The sequence below is a fragment of the Zosterops lateralis genome, assembly GCF_965231275.1.
Source record: "Zosterops lateralis genome assembly, chromosome: 4".
In the NCBI taxonomy this organism is placed as follows: Eukaryota; Metazoa; Chordata; class Aves; order Passeriformes; family Zosteropidae; genus Zosterops; species Zosterops lateralis.
This window is the reverse complement of record NC_139765.1, coordinates 61539816-61566784: the sequence shown is the minus strand read 5'-3', so window position 1 is coordinate 61566784 and position 26969 is coordinate 61539816. Positions and strand designations below refer to the sequence as shown.

Here is a 26969-nt window from a genome sequence, read left to right as displayed (position 1 = left end):
TTATTTCCCTGGTCAAATCTTGCACTGTACAAGGTTACCCCATCACCTGAAATCAGCTCCTATAATACCTTGCTTGAAGTCCATCTCCTACACAAGAACCAGGGAATGGCATTTTCTCTTCATGCTTCAGCCAAATAAGATTTGTTCCTATACAAAACTATGTTCTTTTCCTAGTAGGTGTTGTAAATCAGGAGTGTCTCAACTAAAACGTGTGGATTTAGTTTCAACTTTACCTAAGCATAGCTAAGAGAAACAAATAGCCTTGGAAATTTTAGTGAACAGCTTTTCCCAGTATGTTTTTGAATTTAGGAGGTCAATGTGGTCACTCTGTGCATATTCAGAAGACAGAGCATATTCATCTGAAAAAAAAAGCTTTAAGAGCCTTTTATTGTAACCAAAATTATCCCACACCCCTCTTCCCTTTGTGCCCTGGGGCTTGAGGCTGAACTTGTGGACTTGCACATCAAGGTGCCGATACGGAATATGAAGCTGCCTGTGACAAGGCAGGACACAGGATGAGAGCAGTGTCCCCAGAGAGGTGACCTGCACACTCTGCATCTGGCACAGCCCTGCCCCAGCACAGCATTATGCTGCCACAAGCTTTTATAGGTAGGGCAAAGCCTTTTGTGTACAGCTGGAGAGAAGTTGCAGGGATCATATTTCTGCATTTATTAAAGTAGCTGCAACCTGGCCCCACCCCATAAAATGGACCATGACTGTCATCATGCCTACTGTTTCTAATTCCCTTAAAAAACACATGTTTCTGTCCATCTCCAAGCATAAAAAGGTTTAAAAAAGGAAAACCAAGACTAAGTTATGACACCTATGTTTTAAGTAATATTTGTGTTTTTCTCTCTCACTTGTACATTTAAGATCCTTATGACAAATTTCCAAACAAACTTGAGGTAAGCAAGTGACATGATCTAGCTGGACACAAGCAACAAGATTTAGGTGCTGAGATTTAAAATATCATCTGTGTTTTTTAATAAGGTGACAGATTAATTTAAATCCTGTTCCCTTCATCGCTTCTTTCTTCTTTCTACATAGCTGAGGGCAAACAGCAGAGATAAATGACTACTGTTTTCTTTCTCAGATTATTTTGCTTTCCTGGTATGCTGGGTCAGCCTGGGTGCTGAGCTCATTTTTAGACCCTACCAAATAGGCCACCTCACGCTGTGAGACTGACTTCTGGAAACTGAATACATGGAGGTCTGAAGCTTTGTTGGCTTATACCACTGATGATGAGGCAGTAAAACCTGTGAAGAATCCTTTGACTCTCAAAAAGCTCATACAGGATACAATCAAACTGATTTAGTTTGGAATTATTCCTGTTGATTTGGTTTATTTGGTTGTTTGTTCCCATCTGAGACAGGAATTCCCTCCTGGATGGTGCCATGAGAGTGAGAAGAACTCAGCCTTGGATGCAGCCCTGAGCTTCCTGGTGCAGCAAGATGTGGCTAATGCTGGCCAAGGTGACACTGATAATCTCTGGGTAGTTTGCTTTCACAGCTTCATTGGAGACCCTGGAATTTGAAACTGTCACCATCATATCAAACTAGTAATGAGCAATAAGGATGCAAACAGCCTTGCTGTCCCACGGGCTGGTATGTCCTGGCTGGGGGCACTCAGCATCCTCACCTGCAGTGGGCCAAGATCAGGCTCTAAACTATTACAGGTGAGTTTTCCATATCTATACCCCACAGCAGCTCTGCCTGCCAAAGGGGTAATCACAGAACCAGGTTAATTGAGAGAGGGCATGAGTGACATAAAGCCTCAGGGGAATTGCAGGGGCTAATTGAAAGAGCTCTGAATTGTGAACACACCTACAATTGATTAAAATGAGTTGTAAAACAAAAGATAGAGGCTTGTCAGAACAAAGCCAACACTAATTCTGGCAGCAGTAATTGATTATGGTAGCAAACATTAGACATTCAAATAAAAAGTGTCTGTTTGAGCAAATGAAAAGACATGTGAATATGAGCTCCTCAAAACAATACAGAACTGTTTGGCAACTATAAAAATATTTTTTTATTATCTAGCAGTATGGCCCCTAGACACCTTGAGAAAGATCTAAACAGAAATTAAATAAGCCACCTTCTGTTGACAGCACACAGACTGCTACTACTCAAGAAATGAGTGATAACATAACCCTTAGAGATCAATAGAAAGAAGCCAAGAATTTCTAAATGAGTTTTTCACTCCTCCTTAGCAGGAATCAGAAGAAAGATCATAGCAGGTTAATTCTAATTTAGCAAACTACTTTTGAGAAACTTGGCATAAGGAACCGAGCCAGAAGGAAAAACATCTAACAGGGAAGACAATTATGTATAAAAATCCAATTATCACAATTAGCCAGTTATACTGATTGGTCTATTACGAAATTTTCAGTGCAAAGCTCTATTTCCAGGGGAGCTGGATGTGAGACTATGTAGGAGTGCTGAAAATTATTTCATGGGTTAGATTTTTGTAATGAGGTAAACAACACACAATTACACAGCATTGCATATTGGGTTATTCTTCTGGGACTAATCTGGCTCCCATGACAGCAGTGGCAGTTTGATCAAACCTTTAAAAGAGAAGCACATAGCTGCATTTATACTCTTCCTTTCAATTAAGAACAAAACAAACCTCAGTACTAGACCTGAGGAGCAACAACACAAAAATAAATCTGTGATTACGAAGCATAACCTTATGTCTGGTCATAAAGACCTCTTTTTATTTTAGTTATAATTGCTACTAATTAGCAGAATTCCCTATATCTCTTTCGTGTTCTATTTTTTTTTTTTTTTGTCTGCAAAGTATCCAAGTTATACAAAAGAATATTCTCCTTCAGGTTGACCATTTTCTAAAAGCCTGAAAAAATGAGTTTTCTCAATAGTTTTGTTCCTGACCTAAAATTAAGCTGCTTGTCCCTTGGAAAGCCAACCTTTCCCCATCTCTTACCCAGGACAGCACAGAGGAAACAAATGGGAGCTGCTGGATGCTACGAGCTGAGTCTTAAAAAAGAAAATGTACAAGTAAGACATTGTGAATATACACACTTCCCACCACACTGGCAAATTACCACCTTTCATTACAGCTGCTACTTCTTTAATACACAGTGCATGTGTCTTTTCCTATCTCTTTTGATTGCTTTGTTCTTTACCTGCAGAACACAGCTGTGCTATTTAACACACTTCTAATACTGCATGCAGCTTTCTGCCACCTCCCTTTTCTTTGCCACACAGCCACATTATGCTCCACAGAAACCTACAATGTGTGCCTTTATCAGTCTCCCAGCCCTCTGCAGTACCTTGTTGAAGTAGAGTGAGGAGCCAGATGAGATGACCCCACAGCCCTCCTCAGGCTTGACGATCTCTCCCCCGATAATTTCCTGCCACTCTGTCTTCAGGGTATCTGGGTTCTCAAAATCAGACATGATGGTTGAAGAAAGGGGATTTTCAGGCTGACATTCAGTACCCCGAAACCCTGAGTCACACCTGGAAGGAAGTATAAACATAACAAATTTTAAGGACTTTATTTGACACTAACAATTAGTTAAGGTAGTGCACTGACCTTATGAAATTCAATGTGAAATAACAAATTATTCTGGGATTGCAGTTTTGTACGGTGGAAACAAACTGAAATAACTGGAAAATGGGAAAACCCTGTATCTTAAAAAAACCCACAAACAACAAAAAACAACGCTGTGGTGTCCAGAAAGTTTGAAGCTGGCATGGAGTAGCAGTCTGTGTCCTTGGTTTAGCACCCATTCTGACAGTGGCTGCCAACAGAGCTGAGCTGGTCCCTGGCATCCTTCTGACTCAGCAGAGCAGCTCTGGCCCTGAGCTGGGGTTCTTGTGCAAAGGGCTGGAGGGGCCACCAGAACACCTGCAGCAGGGCAGCCCTGTGCCACTGGAAGCTCTTCCAGTGCTTGGATCTGCCAAGGGTAAGGCCTCTTGGACGGGTTGCTGTGGAGCAGCTGCAGCTAATACTGCTTGAATGGTCAACCCCTCATGGTGCTTTTGGTTTTTTTAATGTTTAATCAAAAAATAAGGACAACAGCCAAGAAATGGAAAGCATGGAAAATAGTAGGGTACCTGAAGTATCAGGAGAGCATTATTAAGAGGACTGCCTACCTGCAAACGCCGTGGTCACACCAGCCATGCCCACTGCACATGTTGGGACACTGCTGGCCAATGTAGATGTTGTCCAAGGCCCACTCATCCTGGGCTGTGTAGTAGCACTGACTCCAGCGGAAACGGGTGGCACTGGACCTTAAAATCAATAACAATGCATTCATTTCTGATTCTTTACAGAATGGCAGGAAAAGAGGTAAAATGCAACCGAAGACAAAATGAAGTTAGTATCCCAATCAGAGCCTAGGCTGCAAAGGCTGGCACAGTCAAAGATAGATTCTTGCAAATTAACTTTCTAGATGATGCCACTTGCTGCACAGGACTGTATAATGGACTTTCCAGTGATTGATAACATTTCTGAGGAAGAGGTCATTGCAGGGATTTTGAGCATTATTTTAAGGTAAGCCTAGCTATGAATATTACTGGATTTTTATTGTGTTATGGTTGCAAAATTCAGAAGGTTAATCTAGGGCATGACTTTGTTTTTTATATTTTTCTTCACAGTTAACTGGTCATGAACTGTCTAAAGAGGTTTCTCCTGATATTTATTATTAAAAAAATTATTAAAGTTCTTAAGCGTAAGTGAATACCAACTATTTCCATTCAACAACAGTTCACTTTTTTTTCTTCAAAATATTTTTTTTTTGGTCAGGATGATTCTAAATTAGATTTTTCTCACAAATCACTGGTGGCATTGAGAGTACAAGTTTTTGACAAAGATCCTGTTTCATCACACCTATTTTTTTCCACACTGCAAATAGCTTCCTCTTGGCCAACAATACAAAATCTGTAACACCCAATGTTTGTAGTGGGAAATCATCAAATTAAATTTCTTGCCTAACTAAGTTCTGTATATTTGTAATATTCTTCAAGCACAAAGCCTTGTTTTAGCTTCTCCTTTCTAAATAGTTTTATCTTCAACAGCTTTTCTTTATAATAGTGAAGTCAGCTAATATTATCCATTAAAAAATGCTTACTGTTGGCCCTTTAGGAGATTGTCCAATGGAACATTGACATTTTCCATGGGAATGACTCCTGCAAGTTAAACCCAGCTTGACACCCACTACCCTCAAAAACCAAAGCTGCAGAAAAAAGTGAATCATGAGAAAAGCAATCTTTGTCATCATCAAGCCTTTTAAAGCTGCCCTGCCAAACTGTGCTTGTCCAGCAGGTCACAGACATTGGCTGGTGGCCTCTCCCAAATGGGGGACACACAGACTCTCCACTCCATGCTTGTGTCAGAATGAGATTAAGAAAAATACTTTGCGTGTGAAGTGAAACAAGGATGGGAAATTGTTCATCATGATGGAGCAAAAGGGGTTGTGCTGGCTGCACAGTGTCTGGGTAAAAAGGGGAGATGGTGGCAATGTGGGCACTGAGGCTGGGTTGCATTGTTGTAGAGGGGTAGGACAGGGAAAGCAAGGCTGACTGAAGACAACTGAAAGTCCAGTCTTGAAATGGGACAGGCCTGTGTCTGCCAAAAGCTGGCTGGGGGTGCTGAGGATGAGAAGCAGGCAGTTCCTATTAGAAGCTTCTTTTCTAGCTTGTATCTGAGCCATATGGTTACTTTATGATGGCACAGGATATAATGCTGTTACTCTACTGTGAGATACAAAGCCCTTTCCCCACCCCCAATAATTTATGTAAAATAAGACTTATTAAAATGAATATTGTAAAGGTGGCTGAGCCACCTGCTCACACGTATGGATGTGAAAAAATGAATGGAGCAGGCCTGTGCAGCTGAAGTGGGCAGAGTGGCAGAGCAATTAGCCACTCTGGCACATATGAGAAGTTTGGTACATGTGTGGATAAATTTTTAAAATACCAGTCTTGAGTTTCTTTAAAAAACAAGTGAAGCTGCCCAAGGGCTTGATTTTTAATTGAAATGACCCTTGTTGCCTGTTTTAAGTATGTGTTTGATATTGCAAATACTGTAAGCATTTTTACAGTACTCAGAGTTAATCTGCAGGGGCAAATCTGCTGATTAAATACTCCCTCAGGATATAATGCATTGATGGGTTACATTACAAGAGCTATGAATTATCCATTAAAAGTGTACAATACCAGTAATCAGCACACTAAGGACTTCCTAAGCTTGTGTAGGCACAATGGGCAGTCAATATTGACCGCAATTATTTACTGTTTATTTTTGGAGTGCTCTGAAGTCAGCACATCACTTTGGTGCTGAGGTTCACGTTCACATCAATGGCACCACAGAGAGCCCTGACAGAGGCTGCAGGCTCTGGAAAGAGCCGTAATGACTGGTGTTAACTCTAATGTGAGCTGAGGAAAATGACCGTACTGAAACCAAAGAACGGTGTTAGAGCAGGCAAACACACCCCCTGTGAACTCCCAGCACAGTAAAACTGTGTCATGTTATTTTTCCAGGTAACAGGAGGGAGAGCATTGTGTTCCAGCATCTCTGTTTTTCATCAGGGAGGGTGCATGGGTGGAGTTGGGGTGTGAGACTCTGCAGCCCCGAGGAATTTACAGCAAACTGGGGGAGATTTACAGTGATACAGAGGCAATTTCACCAAGCCATGGAAGGAAGTCTCATAGTGCCCAACAAGCGGTGGTGCCCCCAAATAGAGCTTGGTATGGCATTCCCTTGGCTGTTTAGTGGGCAAACGACCCCGAAGGGTGGCTGTGCAGGTGTATCAGGGCTGATTCTGGGCACAAGGCTCACTCTGACCTACACAAACAATGGGGAGAGCCCAGCCCTGTGCAATGACAGAGGACACCTCTGTGCCCAGGGGAGCACAGCCCCTGGAGCCCCAGCTGAGAAGATCCCTGTGCAGCTCTGCTTTGGGGCTGTTCCCAGGGCATGGCAAGCCAAAGAGCTGCACCAGAGCCGACAGCCCTTTCCTGGGGATCCTGTGGGTTTCACCTGACCAAAACGTTTCCCTGGAGAGTCTCATTGTCCCACTCCTGCTGCAGGGGACTGCCACCCTGCCAGGTGCAGAGCTCCAGCTGCCTCCTCAGGTTCCAGATGTTGGCTGCACATCAAGCTAAAGGTGCACTCAGCTCCACTTGTTACTTAGAAGTTGCCCCAGTGATTGCAGGAGGTTTGTTTCTCTCATTCGAGGGGAGGGGAGGAGGCTCATTACTGCCTGGAGGGGAACATGTGGCCCAAATGGAGGCGGGTGGAGCAGCTGGAGGCTGGGGAGGAGCTATTTTTATCTGCAGACAAGACAGCTCTCCCCTGGGGACAGCTTTGCCGCCAGGACAATCCCAGGCTGCAAGGTACAAGGGGCTTGCCCTCACCTTCCTGTCCTGTGGGAAGCAATGCCCCTGTCACACAGCTGTGGGCAGGGAAAACTCTATGAATTCAGATTCCTCCCTGAATGAGGGATAATGTTCGCTAGGCTGAATTGAAAATTGCAAACGCAATGCTGCTGAAAAACCAGTCCTGCTCGCTGTTTTTGAAAGCTTTCCAAGGCTGCTCTGCATCTCAAGGTAACAACAGTTTAAGAGGATTATGCTGTTAAAAATGGTAATCAACCATTTTAAAAGCCATGTTAATTAAGAAAAGAGAATAAGGAGATGAGCGTCAGCTGCGTTCTCAGTGATAAAACACTGGTTTTCTGGACAGTTACCATTTGGACATCTATTGAAATGGGATGTGCAGCACTGAGGAGCTCTGAAAACATTTCTTAAAAGCAAAATAAACTTCCCTAGTTCCTCATAGTTTCTCCATATTTTTTTAATGTTACTGGGAAGCAATCTGGCTCTCTAATGACATTATATCTTAGTAGGGTTGATGTCAAATAGAAGTCGTTTTTGTTGTGTGACATTTTGCATAAGCACAAGGAAATCATGTCCCAGAAGTACTGCGAGTGAAATGATGTTCTGTTATAAAATTTTTCTGATATGTGAATTAAAATAAAATCACTGCCTTCCCTCCTGATATTAAAAGCCTTAATGATCTAATGCAAATCTGTGGCTGATAAAATTATATTTGCTACCGTCTGAGTTACCATAATTACATTTACCCAATTATCCTGAAGCTCTCATTCAGTCATTAGGTGTTGATTTGTTTATGAAGTCAGCAACTGACAGCTGCTTGTATCTCATTAAAGCCTGTTCATATGTAAATGCCTTGCATAAAACTGAAATTAATTTTCATCAGTGTTAGAAATGTTCAGTTCAAGTACAATACAATTTCAGTGAGCAGGTGCTTACATTTCATTTCTTCAGTACAAGTCTCATTCTTGCAGCAGATTTTCTACCATCCCAAATCTCACATAACAAGGGGACCTTGTCAACTCCTGCTTGCTAGATGCAGAACATCTACAGATCTGCAGAAATACCAGCACACCCAAAAAGTTTTACAAGAGAAATAGGTGCTGTTATGAACAATTTTCCAGCTGCATGAGCACAGTGCCACAGCCTGACACTACACACATGCCCAAGGTGCAAACCCTCAGCTGAGAGCTGTGCATCCAGGGGTAAAAGCTCCAGCAATCATAGCAGGGCTGTGCAGGGGTGTGAGGGCACGCCGAGGCCACCAAGGGCCACAAGGCTAATGAGACATTCCTGAGACCTCATTTAGGTGTTTGTTTCTCTGTGCAGTAAGCACAGGGCAGGCTGTGCATTTGGCAGCATTTGTCTTGTGTGGTTGAAACAGAAGGAAGGTCCAGTGATCTCTTCTTCTCACCCCAGTTTTGGGAAGGCAGACCTGGCTCTCCACCTCTGCACTGTTCTTCTTGGCCATCAATGCGGTTTTGCCTCTGTGTGGTGGTGGCAGTGGATGCAGGTGGGGAAGGGATAGGAGAAGGAGGGAGGGCACCCCAAAGAGGAGCCCTGCAGAACATATTCACTACCTGCCACCCAGAACAATGCTCTCTGTGTGGCTGGGCTGGCAGCAGAGAGCTGCACATCAAATTGTCACCAATAATGCCCAGGTCTTGAAAAGGCAGAAACTTGCTCTCTGCTTACACGCCTGCTCTAAAAACCTGTAAAAAATCCTCTCCCAGTCTCAACCCAAAGGAACTGTTGAGCCCATAGCCTGGTCTTTGCCAGTGGAAAGGAATGTAAAAGAGGAGAAAGTGGTGAGAGAGAGATGCATGTAGTGTGCTGGATTGCGTTTGGTGGGGAACATGCAGCCACCATTCCTCTTCACCCTGATAACACCATAGCACAACACAGCACAGAAAAAACGTTCTATGAAGAGCAAAGAAATTTTCAGTGGTAATTTGTACCTTAATTACAAACAAAACTCTGCTAACAGACGGGAATCCCTTCAGATACAAGACAGAGTGTGAAATATTTATGATTTGTGCACAGCATAGAACAGGAAATCAGCTATTACTTCCTCATAATTTCTCCCTACAGTCTCCTAAATAAAAATGGAACTATAAGCTTCTGTCACCTCATATGCTGAGAAAAATTAGTAGATCCTAAAGAAAAAGAGGGCCACAACATTGGATCATCATCAAATACACAGTGTAAAATAACTCTGAGTACAGTATGTATTTTATAAATTAGGAATTACAGCCTACTTTAGAGTGTAACCAAAAAAGCTGTAGATTTTTAAACTCCTAGGTGCCTATGTGAACCATAGATTTTGCAGATGGTGGCACATAATGGCATGTAAGATACTACATTATAATCTAACTACAAAGCAGTTATTTGCAGACTTACTTGCACCATTTGGTATTATCTGATATGATATATTCTAAGGATTCAATATTTGTCTTTGATGTTTTGCCTAGAGATAGGAAATTCTGAATATTGGCTGTAAAATAAAAAGGTCCAGTGTGTTGAAAGAAGGTATCATTGTGGTGTGGCTGATGGAAATAGGCTGTGCTGAGGCCATGCAGAGTGCAAAAAAAATAATGAAAAAGGATGGGGAAATACAATGATGTATTAATCTGAGCAAGCTCTCATTGCAATTGCTGTGATGGATTCAGGTCAAACATAATCAAAATGAGGCTCTAATTGCAATAATTAAATCCTCAGATGAAGGATGCCCTGAAGATTATTGGGATTTATGACAACTTTTTATTTGTATGTTACAATAAAGATTTAAAAATAAACAATGAAAGAAACAATTTAGTTAATAAATAAAAATTTTAGGGGAGGCAAATCAAGTTTGATTACAACAAGATGAATAGGCTTTCTGATAATTTTTGTTTCTCTTTTTTATTGCAGGAGAGAGTATTAGTTTTTAAGATATGCTATAAAAAGCAACAAGAGTTAAAAAATTCCCAGAAATGAATAATTAGTTATTGTTTATACAAGGCTTTGGTCTGAAGATGTAAACAATAAGGAATGTGCAAAATAAAAATTAACAATCCAAATAAATCCTTCCTCCAATAGGGCATTTATAGACAAATGCAACTATTTTTGAAAAGTCTGAACTTTATTAGGAGAGTCAGAGTATGTGTTAAAAACAATCCTAAACAATAGTTTCTGTTGATTTCACCAACATTTCATCCTCTAATTATGTAAGGAATGCATTTTATGGGAAATACCTGCAACTGGGTCAGCCCTGGCACCCCATCTATTGGCTTGAGTACGACCTGTGGAAGACTTGGTCTTTGTCACAGCAACTGATGTGACAAATTGTCTGCACTCGCCCCACTCCAAAAAATTTAAAGATAAGAAGTCAATGCTTACCAAGTCTTCTGTGGTAAAAGAACGGTGATTCTCCTCCACTGAGTAAATTCACTGGAGTGGTAAATACTTGCTGATGTAAACTCCTGACAGCTTGGCATACTGGGAAGACATTCCTTAAAATAAAACATTTCAAAACCAGATTTAATGTAGAGGAATAATTGGGAAGAGAAACAAACATTTGCAGAACCAGGAGCTTGTCTGGGTCCAGATGTTGGAGTGAAAGACCCAGAAGAGAAAAATCCTGGCATGATGCAGAGAAATTTCTCAGGAAAGCAGTAGTACAATTGAGGATGGAAAAAAGCCATACGAATCCATTTTAAAAGTTTAGAATTTGTGACAGGCAATGTTTTGCTTTCCTCCATGAGGTATGTCTATCTCTTTGTTTTTTACTATCTTCACCCCAGCATCCACCATGGACTATGAAGTAAGGCTGCAAGACACTATGAAATAAGTCTGTGAAAGTGACCTCCATACTGTTATAAAAGTCATTTTAGAGACCTACTTGTGGGGCTTTGTCTGGGCATGCTGGCTGGCCCCACACCCTCCATCTGCAGTGGGGAGCAGCAGCAGAAGCAGACAGGACTATTTCTGCATTTAATTCAGATTTCTGTTGACATCTGTTTCCCAAATTCTCTTTTTTAAAATTCAGAAAATATGATCACTGTCACATCTTTTTAATGTTAAATATAAATGAAGTCTATTATCCCAGCTTCTTACTGTTTTCTAGCAGTGCCCTTCCAATGTTACTTAATTTTTTGCAATATTCCATTTATTTATTTATATTTTGCCAGAACAGGACTCAAAAAATTGGCCTATGAGGTATTAATGAAGCGCTTGGTAGTTACTACAAATCTGTGTGATCCTCTTCTAGGTACCTATTCAGAGTCTCTTCTGCCTCTTCCTGCCACAGCACAGCTTCTCCACATGCCCAAGAGTATTTCACTGGTCACTGCTGTGCTCACCCCCATGAAGGGTACTGGGCAAGAGAACAGACACCTGCTCATGCAAGTAGCCTGCTTTGACTGTTCTGAAACTAATAATAAAGCAGTGACTCTCTACAAAAACTATGGCAAATAAGAATATTTATATAGTTAAGTTATACAGTAATGGTTATGTATTAAATATGAAGAAAGGCAGAATATATTATTTTACAGAGAAATTTATTGCTCAAATATTTTAGAGTATTAAATGAAGATCTGAGACCTTCTGAGACCTTATTTTGCTTTTTTTTTTCAACTAGATTTTCTAAAGGCTTAGTTTCCTTTTCAGCAATTTTCAAACACTTTTTCTTGATTCATCTCCCCATAATGATTGTAGAAAACAAGATCTGATCAGTGCTCACAAAGCAAACAAAATTTTCAAACATTTTAATTAATTAGTGTTTTGTTTATTTTCCAGATTATGTCCTTGAAATACACTACAAATACTCTTTTATCACAGCAGCCTGGGTGGTGTGAGAAAGTGATTTGGCTGCAAGTTCTCTCTGAACTCAGCTCTGCTGAGCAAGGAAAGAAGCACTAAAATCTGAAGGCAACTCATCTTCCATTGATGGCAAGCACCAATCCCAAACACTCACTGCTAGGAACTATTCTTGGGCACCATGATGATGCCTGCTAAGCATAAAAGACATGAACAGTGTTTGAAATATATGATTTATAGCTTTCCCTGAATTCTGTTTAAGGCAAGAAATCATTATTTGGGTTTCCAAACTTTAAACATTCTTTTATTGCTGTTTCTTTATTGTGCTTACCAAAGTAAATGTGGAAAACACAACATGGCTAGGGTAACCAGGCAGAGCTTCAATTGCTCATAGGAGGTGTGGAACTTGACATACAAATCCTTTGGTGAGCCTGCAGAGCAGGCAGGGAAAAGGCAATTCCCTGACACCCTCTGAACCTGCTCAGAGGCAGCCAAAGGACCTTAGTTAGTTCACCCCGAGGCCAGGGAAAGTCCAGCTTTCGATCTAAGAGGGAAAACGAGCATGAACTCTGGCCAAATGTGCTGCTCACATTTGTGCTGAGACAGCCCTGAGCCACCCGGGGACAGAGCAGCCAGTGCTGCTCTTTGCACTTGGAGCAGAGTGGGGGAAACAGCCGGTCATTACAGCCCTGGACTGTGTTTGAACCAGGGGTGGGAGATGAAAGGCTCTACATTACAATCCCCTGAAGGAATGTGCTTTCCATTTACGAAATGGCTGCGCACAAGGGCAGAAAGAATTTCTATCCATTTAAATTCCAGGAAACAGTAGATGCATTTTGCTTAGAAAAACAAAGCAATAGCACAGGAAAGATCTCAGCCATTACCCTGTAGCTCTGTGGCCCGATTTTTTTCTCAGCCTTGGTCCATTCCTGTCACAATTTTGTGTTTGAGGCTTTCAGATATCTTTCTCCCAAATATTACAAGGAACAGTCAAATACCTCTATTAGTAATTTTGACTGATTATAACTGAGCATTTCTTTATTGAAAGATGAAAAAGGAAAACATCTTTCATTTCAACATTTCAATGCCAAAAGTGTATCTCTGACTATCTTTGTATAAAGCAGAGTTTATGGAAGACAAATGTCCTCACTGCCAGGCTCACCTCCTGAACAAGATGCCATGTGAGGCCGTGGTTGGTGGAGTACTCCAGTTTCACCTGGTTGTCCATATGAGGAGTAAAGGCCTGACCACAGCCCATCACCAAGTTGAACTGTATCATATATGAAGCTCCAATCTGCATAGACTGGGTCTCCACGTAGCGCATGCTCGAGGCTAGCTTTGAATCTCCTGTGAAACTGAGAGATGTAAGGAAAGAATCAGGATGGATTCCCAAAATAATTTGAAAAAGAACATTATGAATGGTTCTGGGTTAAATACAGTGGTGCCTCTTTGTTCTGTAGATTGGCATGTGGGATGAGACCATGCACAGGAGAATCTTTCTGCTGGTACTTCTGCAAATTACCAGGATGGTCCCAGAGTGTGAAACACTGAATTATTCTGTTAGTTCTTACTGTATGGTCTTTGTATTAAGGATCAAGTTAGGATCTAGCAAAGGGCAACATAAGGAAGAAACAATATAAATAAAGTTCATTCCCCTGGAGTGTCCATTGCCTAAGGTCGTGCCACAGTCAGAGTTGTAATTTCATTCTAATGCTGGACAGTTAAAATACTCTGTCTGAATCTAGTTTAAAATACTGTTATTGCATAGACTGTTCATTTCATTGATTTTCAAGTGATCCTTTAGGCAGTTCATTTACTGACCCTTGACTTTGTTTCAGAATTAATCTTCTACTCTTGACTTCTTTTCTATAGGATGTACTGATATAAGAGTTATATTTTCCAGTGGATTGGAGAACAATAGTAGTGTTTGGAATACACATATACACATACATATTGCAAGGTACCCAGTTATCACATACATAGTAGTAGAGTTTATAGTCTGAAATTCCAAGGTAATTTTACTTCAAATGCAGGTTTTTTTTCTTCTATGCACTAGTCAAAGGAAAAAGGAAACAACCAAATTCAAAACCTCAAATGCAACAGAGGCATAAGGAAGAAGTAATAACAGCAAACTTTGAATCCTGCTCGCTAGCCTTCAAAATAGAGTATTTTTATGGAAGTTCACATAGAATGAAAATTACCTCCCTCTCCTTAGCTTGAGATGTTTACTTAGTGTCTTCAGAAGTACTATAGGCCTTTCAGCTTCAATATTTTCTAAGACTATTATTAAATGGGAGCAGTTTAGAAAAGGGATTGGCTCTCTTTAAAGAAAATCACTGCAAATCACCATGGGGAAAAAAAAAAGCTACATTCAATACAGTGGTGATGAAAAGAATAATATAGTTCAAGGTTTCTCTCTTATGATTGACTGAGCTACAGTTTATTATCTTAAATAAGAAATCAGAATCTTTAAACACAATACAGTAGAACATATTAGCTTCTACTCCTGTAAGATTCAAGGTCACGACAAAGTCAGTGTGAGGACAAGGAATACAAGTCAGTGTCACTTAGGACTCCTTTAAATTAATTCGCTGACCTACACTGTTTTCTATAAAGTCCTTCCCAGAGAGAGCACTTAAGCCATAAATGTCAGCAACTCACCTTAAAGCTTTAGAAGAAATTACTGAAAGCTGACATTAGTTTTGTCATTATCAAATTTCTGTTACTTGGCATAAGTTAAGATCCAGGCTGCTTTCTACTCTCTGACCTCACTTTTTGTGACCTGATTTCCTAAAGGATGATCCAGTTCATGACATTACATGAAATTTTTCACTTTGTCTTGTGGCTCAGCAGCCCAAAGTGACTGTGGATGGACACTCCCTTCACTGTGGGGGGACAAGGGTACTGTCATGGACAACTGGCAGTACAAGACAGTAAATTGTCTTGGAAAACTGTATCTGAACTGTTTGCCCTTTCAGTTGGTGTTGTCAGTGTTTTCCTTCTCAATAGGAAGGATAATTTTAAGTGGAGAAGAGGATATAAAGTACACCCATCAGCAGTCCAGCTGGCAGCCTATGGTTTGTGGCTTTGTGGTTAGGTCTGAATGCATCTCAGAAGGACTAGTCTGGATAATGCCTGAATTTATTTTTCTTCTGAATTTATCTTATATTTTATAAAATGACAAAAGTCCACAAATTTAAGAGCTAAAGCTGATTTGATCTGACATAGGCTGAAGCCCTGTTGGAAATCCGTGCCAATACAATCAGGCTGTTCAGGTCAGTCAAACATGTGCAGTGTAATCAGCTGAAAGTTATGTGTAGCAGTGCTTTGGAAGAGGATTTGGCATTGCACACAAAAATCTGGGCATAGCAGCACATCACAGTTACCTCTTATCTGAACAGAATAAAGAAGTTGAAACTCAACAATTTGAGTTGAGTTGAAACTCAACATCTGACCAGAAGATGTCTTTCCAAAGTAATAGAACACAAGTAAAGGACTTGTAGTGAAAAAAGGGGCAAAGAATTAAATGTTACATTTTGCCCTTGTCTTCACAAACTTCCCTTTATTCCATACTTGTGGGGGTGCTGGAATGGTATCATAAGTTTCTTAGTTGTAGGTTTGATGTGATTTGGACTTTAACCCTAGCCTGGTAAAGTTCCTGTCTTGATTTGTGCTTATCAGAGGTTGATAAGAGTTGCCAAGACAACTCTAATCCTCTGCCCTGGGTTTCGATCATCCTATTGTATTTTCCCCCATCCCATTGTATTTCTCCCCACATGTCCACCATCCCCCAGGCCCCAGAACCTTCAGGAGAGGTGTCTGACAGGGATTGGTGGGTCTCACAAGACCACATCCCAAATTCACCTGATTTGTTAATGTTGTGTATTGCATTTTGACCTTACCCACCTGGCCTTGTTTCATTGGTCTGGTAACTGGTGTCCACCCCTGAGATTTGGGGGAACAAAAACCCCCTGTAACCGAGGCCAGGGGTCACTCCCCAGAGGCACAGGCCTGGAACCAGGGACTGCCCCTGAGTTACCCGAATAAAACCTTTTCTCCCTGAGCCTCCGGAGTGTCCCCTCTTTCAAACCACGGCCGAGACAGCTAAGGCAAAAGTGCTGCGGAGCCAAGACCCACGCAAAGGTACTGTTGGGCGTATCACAGCTAGCAGGGTGGCCCAGCTGACGCTGAGCTGACCTGAGAGACAGATACGCGAAGCAACACATACTACTAAATAAAATGAGAGAAAAAAAGTCTTAAACTCTAATATTTTCTTTCTGGTAGCATTCAGGTAATGATTAAAATATTTTAAAATTAGTATTAATTTTAATTTAGTAGCTTAGCCACTGGATATTGTACACGGTATATTAAGTAAGTATATTAAGTAAGTTAAAATGTCAAACCAGCTCTTTAAAATGCATATTAAAGAAATGTGAAAAAGGAAGCTAGTGTTGAGATGCAGACAATATGTGATGCTCTATAAGAAGCTCTTTTTGGGGAAGGAAATCACATTACAGGTACACAAAGTCCTTTATCATCCATGTTTTGCCTCTAGCTGAACACAAGTAGCATTAAAGTTGTGGGCTCCACCTTACTTGTCACTTCTTTGCTCTCCAGATCTCTCACATACCTGGTTAGGGGTATGCTCTTTTGCTGGAATACCAAATGTTTTCTTTGTTCTGGAAGCCACACAGCTGGAATACCTTTCCAGAGTTTGCAAAAGATGAAGTAATATCCCTGGCGTAACAATAATTAACTAAAAAATCTTCAGAAATGAGAATGCAGAGGCTTCATTTTTGTATAAATTTGTTGCTGTGAGTGGGTTTCTGGCACGTGTATAATTAGACCTGCAGAGGCACAGGAACACAATACCCATAGGTGCCCTCAGAACAATCACTCTCCCTCCAAGCACTGCCAGCTAATTGGTACTTCTGGGAACGGTATCACAGTCAATGTCAGCCAACCTGCATTGCTCCAAACTGCTCTGAGATCCCCAGAGCTGCAGTATTTTCAAGGCTGGTACTTCTAGGAATACTGAAAAGCCACATGGATGCAGCTTGTTTTGTAAAGCTGCATTGACTGAAAATATTGACACAACGGCCCAAAGCTCACACCAGACACAGCTTTGCTTCCATCAAAAGCAGGGGATGTTTGTGCCTTTTTGCATCACATCATACCTGCTTTGCCAAATAATTCCTAAATGTATTAACATCATTAATATAGTTAAGTCAATTACCTAAAAGAAACTTTCTGCATGTTACAGAGTAACAATTACTCCAAATGAGAAAACATTTGAGACACTGGTAAACTACCAAGCTGATGTAGGACCACTGTATGACATTGCTCCATAAAGACAGTTCATGACAAGACAGGTTTACAGTCTTGCCCCAGGCTTCACCAGGGATTGTGGGACACTCTGCCATTTGCTACACTGAGTTAAATCATAATGCTGAAATCTGACCAAAGACAGTTTACTTATATAAAGCTATTTTATTTGTGTCCAGATGAATACACACACACACCCACACACACATACATATATATAGTGTTAGCATCCCTATCAATATTTAAATGAATTTCAGCAAGTGGCTGTATATAGCCTGTAATACTCCAGACACATTTGGTTCAAAACTTTGCCTGAATATGAGCATTTTGGAGACGTGATGAATTAATGTACATCATCAAACACTTCATTTTAAAGTGTTCCAGAGTCCTTTCAGTACAACCAATACACTTGATGTAATAAAGTTAAGGATCCATTCTTGAACCAAATGATGATGACAATCAAATAAAATGACTGTTCAGACATGGACCATAAAAATACTCAAAAATCACCTTTGATCAAAACATACGTTTATCAACTTTTTTTTAAATTTTTATTTTATTTTTTTTTAATGAAGCCAGTTATGGAAAAGAATAACCTGCTTCTTAAAAAAAAATTAAAATTTCCCTCCTCAGTTTCAGGTTTACAGGTTCTAAAGCAGAATGCAGGCCTAACAGACAATTAAAAGCAATTCTGTGAAAATGGGCCTGGGGATGACACCCTGTAAAATGATTGATAGTGTGTTTCCCATAGTTGTACTAATGAAAAAGCTGTTGTCAGACTGTTCTCAAGAGGATGGTGTCAGTGCTACTGCAAGATCTGCTCATGAGTTAGAAACTTATGAGTTAGAAAATGAGAACCAAATGGACTCACAGCTGGGAAAACCCAACAATAATTAATTTAACTAGCAACCATTTGTACAGACTTTGTGTAAGTTTAAAAATTTCCCTTGAGAGAAGCAAGGTCAGTGAAGGATAGAGTTCATGTTTTCCAGTGATAATGAAAAATACTTAGACATAAACAGTGAGGAAGGTTTTGATTATTTGATGCATGGAAAGTTCAATGTTTCTAGTATGACTGAGCACTACAAATCCTAGTCTATCTCCATATGGGATGGAGAATTTAGCTTAGTGTTTATTATTTTGATTCTGATTTAGAGTCATGGGAGGCAAAGAGAGGAACCTCTGCTATCTTATTTGCCCTCCCCATGATAAACTGGTCTTAAAAGTACAGAGGGAAAACAATGTCATTAAAAGGCTTTCATTCCAACTCTTTGATGAGGAAGATGCAAACAGTTTGAACCCGAACATGTAGTTTCATTTTAATGAGCAGCGAGTACCTTCCCTGTCCTTATTAAAGTAGTTAATGGTGCTTCTACTGCCTCATTATCAGTGCTAGGACACATTTGGTGTTGTTCCTACTGCTAAGCCAACTCCTTTTAGTTTGACAGATGATCAGAAAGTCAAATCAGATTGCTCAGAGATACTTGTTAATAAAATTCCAACAGTGTTTCTCTGAGTGTCCATGGGGATGCTAAAATTATTTTTATTTTCTTCAGGTTTTCTATAATTACTGTGATTGTACTTTCTCCAAAGAAATATATCTATGCCAATTAAAACTATACTGAGTTTGTAGGTTGATCAGACTAGCATGAAACTGTTATTTGGTTTTAATCAAAACACACAGATTAAATTGAGCTTCTCTTGTATTAATTCCAAATGTTACACTCAAGTGGGCCAGAATTTTTTTTGTAAAGGATGCTTATGTTTTAGTAAAAAAAGCTTATTTTTATACAATCCTAACAATTTTTTTATTTGTTTTCGCCTTCTTTTGCTTCTCTTGCCTTTATTTCCTTTGAGGGGTGTGATGTCAATATGTCACAATGCTGATCACAGTCCAAATGGCTAAGTGTATATAATACCAGACAAAGCAACTACAAATGGATAATGTCATTCTGCCTATATTCTGCTGCCTTTACTTTCTGGATTACAGTATAATGGCTATGTACACAGATCTTAACATTCACTTACAAAACGTTCAGAGTCTGTACTTAAGAGATTATTTCATTACCTGAATATCCATATTATCCTGCCTGGATTTTAAATGAAGATTTCAGATTTTTTTTCTGCTAGGATATTCTTTAAATATTTCATGGAAAAATAATGTTACATTCAATGTTCCCCTGAAACATAAATCTGTGCAAAGAGGTAAAAAACTTGCTGCTAATTGCAATGAGATTAGTGGCTGTATTTTTGTCCACAATGTGAGGGTGAGACACATTATTACTCTCAATAGCTGCCAGAAAAATGCGTTTGCAGCAGTCACTTGATCTTTAGCAGTATGAATAGACAAGGAAAACAAAAGTAGAACAGGAAAGAATATGTATTTCTCACCATAGAGTCCAGTCATGCCCACAGTAAGGCTGAACATTTCCCAGGTAGAACCCCAGAGACTGTGTGACTTCAACCAGGTTGGTGAAGTCCAGACTGATGCTGTTGAAGAGCACAGAGGTCATGATGATTTCATCGATTGCCCACACATCTTCACCTTGAGAGGAGTGATATGGCTGCCACCATCTGAACTGAATGCCAACCTGCCTTGCATCTTCAGGCAGCTCCACTGAAATTATTCTGGGAAAAAAAACCAAAGTTATTATTGCCGGTCTTTGCTGTTTTTAATAATTCCTTGGGGGTGCATTTTATGGTAATTTTTTTCTTACTGACCCTAAAAATCATGGAGTAAGTTCAGCCCACACATACTGTAGCATCTGCTGGTAGAGGTGCTACCAGTGACAGGGACAGGGGAATTGTTAATTTTCCTGGTAATCAGTTAGTTTACTGAAAACCATTCATGTGCAAAAGCCACCAGAGAGAGTTACTACCAGATCTGTAATCTGAATTTTTGCTTCCACTGTGGAGGTCTCAGCAAATTTAAAGGTTTAAATTAGCAAAGGAATGATGAGCTGACAAAGATTTAAGAATTCCACTTCCCCCAGACTCGGTGGGTTTTATCCTGATCTCAAGATATGCATCTTGTAAACATCTGCACTATTTCCCACATTGCATTGACATCATTCTAATGGTGCTCTTGTCCTAGAAGAACCCACCCCTGTTAATTGCCACAATCAAGTGGAAAAGGTTCGTCTTGTCAGACAGTGTGATTATGTGTAGTCTTTTTTGGCAGACACTCCTTTCTTGTAGCTGCATAGAGATACAACTGGAGGTGAGTCCCAGGTGCTTCTGGTATGCAAGGTCACCTGATTTGTCATGGCAGCTATGTCAACACACCTAGAATTGACAAACTGTAAAGAAAATTAAGAGTATTATCTAATTTCCAGGAGCAATTTTCATACAGCGCAGGAGGGAGTATGCATTAATTGCCACAGCCATGACACTTTCTTGAAAGCTCCATAAATCACTAAGACCATGATACCCCACACAGCCACATCAACTGGGAGACAGGCTGGCAACAGGGACATTTGTCTCCATTGGGGTAAAATTACTTGCTGGCTAAAGGGTTTTCAGCAAGCTCATCATGTAGCTGATATTTTTCTTTCTCTCTTAGAGGAAATGTGGATAAAATGATAAATCAGGTGAACTGGAAGCATCATTTTATACTCTAGCACCAATTTTTTTTCAGACTCAAGGCTTTCTAAGCTGCCTGTTGTAATGTTTTGTTCTCTGCATATGAAAGGGTCTTGTGCCTGTGGCACTCTTAGTGCAGAAACCACACTCTTAAAAATTACTTGCTACAACATCCTTTTGGAGGGTAGATTTATAATACTGCTGTTTAGTGTCACATTCATTTTAAAGAAGGATAAATTAATCCATTAACCAGAAAAAATATCAAATAGCTTGGCTAAACAGGGGGGAAGCACTGAACAAGTCCTGCCTGGCTTTTCTAGGAGCTGCTTTCTGCCATCTGTAGACTGGAGAAAGTGTGGAGGGACAGCCAGAAGTGACATGGCTGTGTCCCTGTGGCATGGGACCAGCACAGTACACACTTTGTATATGGTGGATACATTTCCTTTAAATTCAAATAAACATGTTGGAGTGACTTCATGCCTTTCTAAGAGAAGGGCAAATGCTCTCTGGCACCCGACTAAACCACAAGGGTTTCTTTTCTACCAAGGATTCCCTCATAAGAAGCAACTCTATAACCTTTTGGGTTAATTTTTTAAAGGCACAAATGACAAGAAATTACTACTGATGCTAAAAAGACCTATGCTTTTTTCTGCCATGATTCAGGAGTGTAAGCCTGAGGAAAGCTAATACCGTGGCCAGGAGGAGCACTGTATCCAGCAGGCACTGTGAAGCACCTGGCACTTGTGTGAGCTAATGCTCTGCCATAATCCAAGGCAATTTCTCTGCTGGTGGCTGCCTCTGATGCCTGTATCTTCCCTTTGACTCTTAACTCTCATAAGCTTGCCCATGTGGATGCTAATTCTCACAGACAGTAATGTACAGAAAATCCTAAATCATGACATACACCACAGATTCACGTATCAGATGTTAAAAGATTTAACACATGTTAAAATAAATTCCCCATCCCAAGGGATTAAGCTAACACAATTTAAAAATGTAGGTGTAAACCACCATGTATGGCACATATGTTAGTATGCAGACCCTGACTACACCTCCAGTTGTAACAACTTCTCCTGTCTGGCTTTGATTTGTTGGAGATAGATGGAGAGGGAGGGAGATTCCTGCTAATGAATTTTCTGCTGCAGAGAAGAAAAGTGTTCCTACTTGCATTACCAGCCACCATTAAATTTCTTAAAAACCAACTGGGAGACCTTTGCTCTGATCTCATTCTTTCAAGCTATGCGCATACCTAATATTGAAAAGCCACCGCTGTTCTGCTCAGAAGAAAAATGCAGCTGTCAAATGTTAGCAGATTAAATGCACCTTTTCAGGAGAACATTAAATGTGTAATTATTTTTTGTATGACTGAAGATTAATTAAATTCGTGGGTACAGACTGATTGCCAAACTTTGCAGCAGTCCATCTATGTTACTAAAAATGCTGATATTTTCAGACAATATAATGTGAAAAGGTGAAGCTTTGTTCATAATTATTGGCAGTATTAGCCTCAGGTTTGTATGCAAGTCATTTTTCTATCTACCCAGAGTGGACCAAATATCTATCTATCTATCTATCTATCTATCTATCTATCTATCTATCTATCTATCTATCTATCCATCTGGCTGTCTGTCTCCCATGGCAAAATCTCTCTAACTTATGTATATCGTACTTTGCTCTGTACCATGTCAGAACAACAGGAAATGTGTTTCATATCTAACCTCAAAAATAAAACAAATGCCTCTGACATCTATGTAATTTATTACATTTATATCCTAAATTTCATTAAAATCAGTCACCGGAATACGTATTCTTCTTTTTGTTATAAAAATTTCATAGTGCTATGTATTAAATACCTTTAGGGAAATATAATTCCTACAGATGTAATCTTGACAGTAAGAATTATAAACAGGGCCATATAAAATATATATGTGACTATAACAAAGGCAGGCAAAGGAAACTCTGAAGAAGACTCATAAGTGTTCCAGTCTGTAACATCTTTCCTTTGGAAACATTTAGAACTTCCAAAATTAAAGTCTACGATATATTTCTACCAAATACAGGCATTGCCTCACATTTTTGAGTATTTGTTGCTTCCAGGAAATAATTTTAATGTTACAAGGCTTGGTTTTTCTTTTCATCAGAGCAATCTTAATCAAACTTTGAATATTGCAATTTTGTACTGAGTTATTGACAAGATGTGGAAATAGAATCTTTTTTGGTGTTGTTTTTAAAAAAGCATTCATCTGAGCTCAATAAATATAAATAATGAAAGCTATGTGTAGCTAAAATGATTTGCAGGCTATTTACAGTCCCACCCCTGGGGCTGACTAAGATGTTTTCCTTGAACTCAGTAGAGAAGAAGACAGGGCAATACCCAGGTCAAAGCTACCCTTGGGCAGGAAATGAACCTGCTGGAATGAGTCCAGTGATGTCACTGTCAGTTCTGCCTCTTTTGGGCCCCTTTGCAAAGCATCTTCTTTATTTGGCATTTATTGGATCTGCTGCAGCTCCTCATGAAGGTGGCTGCTGCCAGATTTGAGAGGGTTTCCACAGATCCAAACCAGACTGTTCCAGGCTTTTGGCACAGGTGTGCTCATGGAGACTCCTGATTTTGTATTGCTCTAACAAATTTGGTGGATGGTGTCACAAATGCATCAGTAAGGAACACCTTCTCTAAATACAGGAGATACATTCCTCTCTAATCTGACATCAAACATAGGCACTACTAAATGAGATGAGCTTTTTGTTCAACTTCTTTTTGATTTGTGCAAGTCCCAGGCACAGTCACCAGCAGGTTCTCCCAGGGTACCAAGCCCAGCCCAGGGCAGAGGCACAGCCATGAAATCTCAATGCAACTGCCTTGAGAGTGGGAGCAGTGTAGTTTCCTTGGTGACTTCAGAGAGCCTCACAATCCTGCAGAGATCTTCACAATCAGATTCTGTCTCAGCTGTCCTGTTCTGCCTGCAAACTCCTAATCCCAGAGGATGGTGTAGTGAGGGTATCTATGGCTTCAAAGCTACAAATAATTTATGTTAATTTTTCTTTACAAGTGGCTGCTTCCATGGGAAGAGACATGCCCCTATTTCCCACAAGTACACTCCTACTCCTCATCCTGCACTGCCTCAGCTTGTTCTGTTGTATCACCTGAGACTTGAAAGCCATTAAACCGACGTGTTCATTTTTATAGAATGACAAAATGGGAAGTGCCTACAGCAGCTGCAAAATTGTAAAGAAAGGTGGTGACTTTCAGCATGCAATAAAACCTTCATTCCCTCTTGCACCATGTACTCAGTCTCCACATTGCAGTGACCACCACAACCAGCATAACTGCATGCAATTAATGCTCTTTGTAATTGTGCATGTACCTTGGCTCGTGGTAGTTGAGATAAGAGTAGTGTTCCAGCAGTTTCCAGGTGATCCCATTGTCATAGGAGTAGTGCAGCAGCACTCCTTCCCCGGGCTGGTCGGGAGCTTTGCAGGTACTCAGCACCGACTTGCTGCCCAGGCGCAGTGTGAACTGCAGGAACCTGCACCACAATCACAAAAATATTTGCAGGGTATCATTTTCACAGTGTTTTTTTTTGTTTTGTTTTGTTTTGTTTTTCCTCTAACCAGATTGTTTTCAGATCTTCTCAATCTTGGCAAATTTTGATAAATATTGGTTATGGGGTTTTGTACATGTGTTTTGTTTTCATTGTCAAGTGAAATTGTCAATGCACTATATGTGCATTGTGGCACATATAGTTTAAAAAATGCCAATCATTACTGCATTTAATTATTTATTAGGTACTGAAGGGGAGGGAGAGATAGTGAATGGATCTAATCAGTTGCCACAAGCTGTCAAATAAATAAAACCTTATAAATAATTAATTAGCTCTTGGCTTTGACGCTCAGGTTTGATATTAACATTTCATATTTTCCATCCAAGCTGTACAATAACTTCTCTCCATTCTCCTCTGGACTCTGTTGTTTAGAAAGCAGAAGGAAAAAAAGACAAAGCTACAAAATCACCATTAAAACATGAAACTAGGAGTTTTTTAAAGGCTTTTTTCCCCGCTAAAACAACCAGTTTAATAATAGACAAGGCTGTAGCTGGAGAGGAAGAGGCTCCATCATGTCTTTGCTTCACACTACTCCCCGTTCCCTCTCACCTGGACTGGGAGCTGTCCAGGAAGGAGGTGACGAGCTGGCGTCTGCCGTCCTTGTTGAAGACCAGTGCCTTCCCGCTGGCCAGCACGCCGCAGCCAAAGCTGACCTCGGCCCCGCGGATGGAGTAGAAGCTGTGGTAGGAGGAGAGGCGGGAGCTGGCAAAGCTCTCGGAGATGAACATGGGGAAGGTCTGTGATGCTGTCTCACACGCTGGGCCGGAGAAGCCAGGGTCACACCTGAGGGTGAGGAAGGGTGAAAAGCACAGCTGGTGACCCACCTTTGGCTGGTTGTCAGCCAACGTGGCGGCTGCAGGTGTTCATGAACTGAGGATACCCATAAGGTCCCAAGAACATCTTTGAGCTTTACTTAGGTAAAGTGCATAGCAAATTATTTCTGTTAGCTAGTATTTAGTTTCCTAATTAAAAAAAGAAAAGTATTTATGAACACCCCATGAATCTGCACATAACACAATACAGAAATATTTTTATTAATTTTTGGAGCAAAACCCCTGCTGCCATAATTACAGTTGTTCATATGTAAAATGACAAATTTGCTTTTATCTGTAGCATACTAGATGTGGTTACAAGAAATTAAGTTACAAAAGAGACTGCCCTGTGGGTCACACTCTTGTTAATACCTAAATGTAGTGACACCAATATTTAGAATGTGTTTACTGGTTCTGAGCAAGTACCTTTTTATTTTTTAGAGTGGAACCTTTTTAACAAGCCAGACTATCAGAAAAAACTGGAGTGCTGATCTTCTGTCCTTGAGGTGTGTTAGGTTATGGGATATTAGAACTATTAAAATTGTAATTCTTTCCCAACATTTAATACAAAAGTGATAAAGTCACAAATCACCTCTACAACCAGTATAAAGTATACATCACTGACATTTCAGTGTGCTCTGTAGCACGTTTAAGATGAACTGGAAGTTAGACAGAATACCTGAAGAAAATCATAAGAAAAATAAACATGCTGCTGTTTAGAAAGATTGATCTTTAGCTGTCCAGTGAGCTTTATGAATTCTGAAGGTTATTCCAGTTTTATATTTCGTCATCTAAAAGAGCAAGGACTGAAATGAAAATTACTTCAACTCTCACACTACCAAGTGAACTCTGTGACAGAAATTGAACATGAGTACTGAATATAACACTTACTTGCAGCCATTTCTAGTACACTGTCCTCGCCCTGAGCAGAATTTGAGGCATGATGGACCAATATAAACTGCAGAAAAGAGAAATCAGTTAAATGAAGGGTTATACTATGTGATAAACAGAATATGATAATACAAGAAAGTGTACAGACCTGTTCATGTTGTATTTATCTTAATCCCACTACCTGGAAAAGGTCTATGAAAGGATATAAAGCATTTGACTGTGTCAAGTCAGGGATAATTTATTATTTAACGTGTCATGTCCATCTGTGGCTAAAGACACAGTACTGTGGCCATTAGTACTGTTTTAATTACTAAGTCTGTGAATGAGATCGGATAATTTGGTAGGCACTGACCTTTTTCATAATTTTTCATTGACATTCCCTTCATCTTAGTTCAGAGACATAATCCAATCAGTATATTGGTACATTCCAGTAGCAGTCTTGTAGATTTAAAAAATGTGTCACTGCTTCTCTCATTGAAATCTACATACTTTACCTCACTGGACTTTGGGGAATAAGGACCTGCCCCGATATGTCTTAAGTAACTTAATTATCTTACTCTTTCACTGATTCTTTTAAATAGGACAAAAATCCCACATCC

At 40.1% G+C, this 26969-nt stretch overlaps 1 protein-coding gene across 1 annotated transcript in view; it reads right to left on the bottom strand.

Moving 5' to 3' along the window:
* The window catches only part of RELN (reelin), a gene marked incomplete at its 5' end in the record, with an annotated part of 276672 nt that overhangs the window by 71510 nt on the left and 178193 nt on the right, over positions 1–26969 (bottom strand). The window contains 8 exons of the mRNA XM_083859081.1: positions 3293–3479; positions 4119–4256; positions 10740–10852; positions 13321–13513; positions 19875–20111; positions 24431–24592; positions 25217–25450; positions 26371–26437. Of these exons, the coding sequence (XP_083715207.1) occupies positions 3293–3479; positions 4119–4256; positions 10740–10852; positions 13321–13513; positions 19875–20111; positions 24431–24592; positions 25217–25450; positions 26371–26437 (1331 nt within the window). The remainder of the gene's footprint in view (positions 1–3292; positions 3480–4118; positions 4257–10739; positions 10853–13320; positions 13514–19874; positions 20112–24430; positions 24593–25216; positions 25451–26370; positions 26438–26969) is intronic.